This window comes from Calidris pugnax, unplaced genomic scaffold (genome assembly GCF_001431845.1).
Source record: "Calidris pugnax isolate Ruff unplaced genomic scaffold, ASM143184v1 scaffold147, whole genome shotgun sequence".
Lineage (NCBI taxonomy): Eukaryota > Metazoa > Chordata > Aves > Charadriiformes > Scolopacidae > Calidris > Calidris pugnax.
The window spans coordinates 3,809,486-3,812,385 of record NW_015092359.1 but is presented as its reverse complement, the minus strand read 5'-3'; the positions used below and the strand labels follow the sequence as shown (position 1 = coordinate 3,812,385).

General features: G+C 69.8%; 1 protein-coding gene across 1 annotated transcript in view; it reads left to right on the top strand.

Moving 5' to 3' along the window:
* Window positions 1–2,647: 2,647 nt before the first annotated feature.
* Window positions 2,648–2,900, top strand: part of ACSS1 (acyl-CoA synthetase short-chain family member 1) — a 64,410-nt gene continuing 64,157 nt past the window's right edge. Inside the window, exon 1 of the mRNA XM_014962371.1 lies at window positions 2,648–2,870. Coding sequence (XP_014817857.1) covers window positions 2,648–2,870 — 223 coding nt within the window. The remainder of the gene's footprint in view (window positions 2,871–2,900) is intronic.

Here is a 2,900-nt window from a genome sequence, read left to right as displayed (position 1 = left end):
TTAGGGGGTGTCTGTGGGTGTGGGATGCTCCTGGAGGTTTCCCTGGCTGTGGGGCAACCCTGGGGTGCCCTGTGGGGTGTCAGTGGGTATGGGATGCTCCCGGGGGTGTCCCTGGCTGTGGGGCAACCCTGGGCTGCCCTGTGGGGTGTCAGTGGGTATGGGATGCTCCCGGGGGTGTCCCTGGCTGTGGGGCAACCCTGGGCTGCCCTGTGGGGTGTCAGTGGGTATGGGATGCTCCCGGGGGTGTCCCTGGCTGTGGGGCAACCCTGGGCTGCCCTGTGGGGTGTCAGTGGGTATGGGATGCTCCCGGGGGTGTCCCTGGCTGTGGGGCAACCCTGGGCTGCCCTGTGGGGTGTCAGTGGGTATGGGATGCTCCCGGGGGTGTCCCTGGCTGTGGGGCAACCCTGGGCTGCCCTGTGGGGTGTCAGTGGGTATGGGATGCTCCCGGGGGTGTCCCTGGCTGTGGGGCAACCCTGGGCTGCCCTGTGGGGTGTCAGTGGGTATGGGATGCTCCCGGGGGTGTCCCTGGCTGTGGGGCAACCCTGGGCTGCCCTGTGGGGTGTCAGTGGGTATGGGATGCTCCCGGGGGTGTCCCTGGCTGTGGGGCAACCCTGGGCTGCCCTGTGGGGTGTCAGTGGGTATGGGATGCTCCCGGGGGTGTCCCTGGCTGTGGGGCAACCCTGGGCTGCCCTGTGGGGTGTCAGTGGGTATGGGATGCTCCCGGGGGTGTCCCTGGCTGTGGGGCAACCCTGGGCTGCCCTGTGGGGTGTCAGTGGGTATGGGATGCTCCCGGGGGTGTCCCTGGCTGTGGGGCAACCCTGGGCTGCCCTGTGGGGTGTCAGTGGGTATGGGATGCTCCCGGGGGTGTCCCTGGCTGTGGGGCAACCCTGGGCTGCCCTGTGGGGTGTCAGTGGGTATGGGATGCTCCCGGGGGTGTCCCTGGCTGTGGGGCAACCCTGGGCTGCCCTGTGGGGTGTCAGTGGGTATGGGATGCTCCCGGGGGTGTCCCTGGCTGTGGGGCAACCCTGGGCTGCCCTGTGGGGTGTCAGTGGGTATGGGATGCTCCCGGGGGTGTCCCTGGCTGTGGGGCAACCCTGGGCTGCCCTGTGGGGTGTCAGTGGGTATGGGATGCTCCCGGGGGTGTCCCTGGCTGTGGGGCAACCCTGGGCTGCCCTGTGGGGTGTCAGTGGGTATGGGATGCTCCCGGGGGTGTCCCTGGCTGTGGGGCAACCCTGGGCTGCCCTGTGGGGTGTCAGTGGGTATGGGATGCTCCCGGGGGTGTCCCTGGCTGTGGGGCAACCCTGGGCTGCCCTGTGGGGTGTCAGTGGGTATGGGATGCTCCCGGGGGTGTCCCTGGCTGTGGGGCAACCCTGGGCTGCCCTGTGGGGTGTCAGTGGGTATGGGATGCTCCCGGGGGTGTCCCTGGCTGTGGGGCAACCCTGGGCTGCCCTGTGGGGTGTCAGTGGGTATGGGATGCTCCCGGGGGTGTCCCTGGCTGTGGGGCAACCCTGGGCTGCCCTGTGGGGTGTCAGTGGGTATGGGATGCTCCCGGGGGTGTCCCTGGCTGTGGGGCAACCCTGGGGTGCCCTGTGGGGTGTCAGTGGGTATGGGATGCTCCCAGGGGTGTTCCTGGCTGTGGGGCAATCCTGGGGTGCCCGGTGGGGTGTCTGTGGGTGTGGGATGCTCCCAGGGGTTTACCTGGCTGTGGGGTGATCCCGGGGTGCCCTGTGGGGTGTCTGTGGGTATGGGATGCTTCCAGGGGTGTCCCTGGCTGTGGGGCGATCCCGGGGTGCCCTGTGGGGTGTCTGTGGTTGTGGGATGCTCCCGGGGGTGTCCCTGGCTGAGGGGCAACTCTGGGGTGCCCTGTGGGGTGTCTGTGGTTGTGGGATGCTCTCGGGGGTGTCCTTGGCTGTGGGGCAACTCTGGGGTGCCCTGTGGGGTGTCTGTGGGTGTGGGATGCTTCCGGGGGTGTCCCTGGCTGTGGGGCGATCCCGGGGTGCCCTGTGGGGTGTCTGTGGTTGTGGGATGCTCCCGGGGGTGTCCCTGGCTGAGGGGCAACTCTGGGGTGCCCTGTGGGGTGTCTGTGGTTGTGGGATGCTCTCGGGGGTGTCCTTGGCTGAGGGGCAACTCTGGGGTGCCCGGTGGGGTGTCTGTGGGTGTGGGATGCTCCCAGGGTTTTACCTGGCTGTGGGGCAACCCTGGGGTGCCCTGTGGGGTGTCTGTGGGTGTGGGATGCTCCCGGGGGTTTACCTGGCTGTGGGGCAATCCCGGGGTGCCCTGTGGGGTGTCTGTGGGTGTGGGATGCTCCCGGAGGTTTCCCTGGCTGTGGGGCGATCCCGGGGTGCCCTGTGGGGTGTTTGTGGGTGTGGGATGCTCCCAGGGGTGTCCCTGGCTGTGGGGCGATCCCGGGGTGTCCTGTGGGGTGTCTGTGGGTGTGAAATGCTCCCGGGGGTGTCCCTGGCTGTGGGGCGATCCTCGGGTGCCCTGTGGGGTTTCTGTGGGTATGGGATGCTTCCGGGGGTGTCCCTGGCTGTGGGGCGATCCCAGGGTGCCCTGTGGGGTGTCTGTGGGTGTGGGTATGCTCCCGGAGGTTTCCCTGGCTGAGGGGCAACTCTGGGGTGCCCTGTGGGGTGTCTGTCGTTGTGAGATGCTCCCGGGGGTGTCCCCGGCCGCGGTGCTATCCCGGGGGCAGTCCGAGGGCGTGGGACACCCGCCCCCCGGGCGCTCCCGGTGCCGCCCCGCCGGGGGCAGCTCCTCCCCGCAGGCGGCGTTTCCCTCCGGGCGGGCGGAGGCGGCGCCGGGCCCCGACGGCGGGCGGTTTAGCCCCATGGCGCTGGCGGCGGCCCGAGCGCGGGTGCTGCGGGCCCTCAGCCTCCCGTCCCATGCGGGAGGGCCGCCGG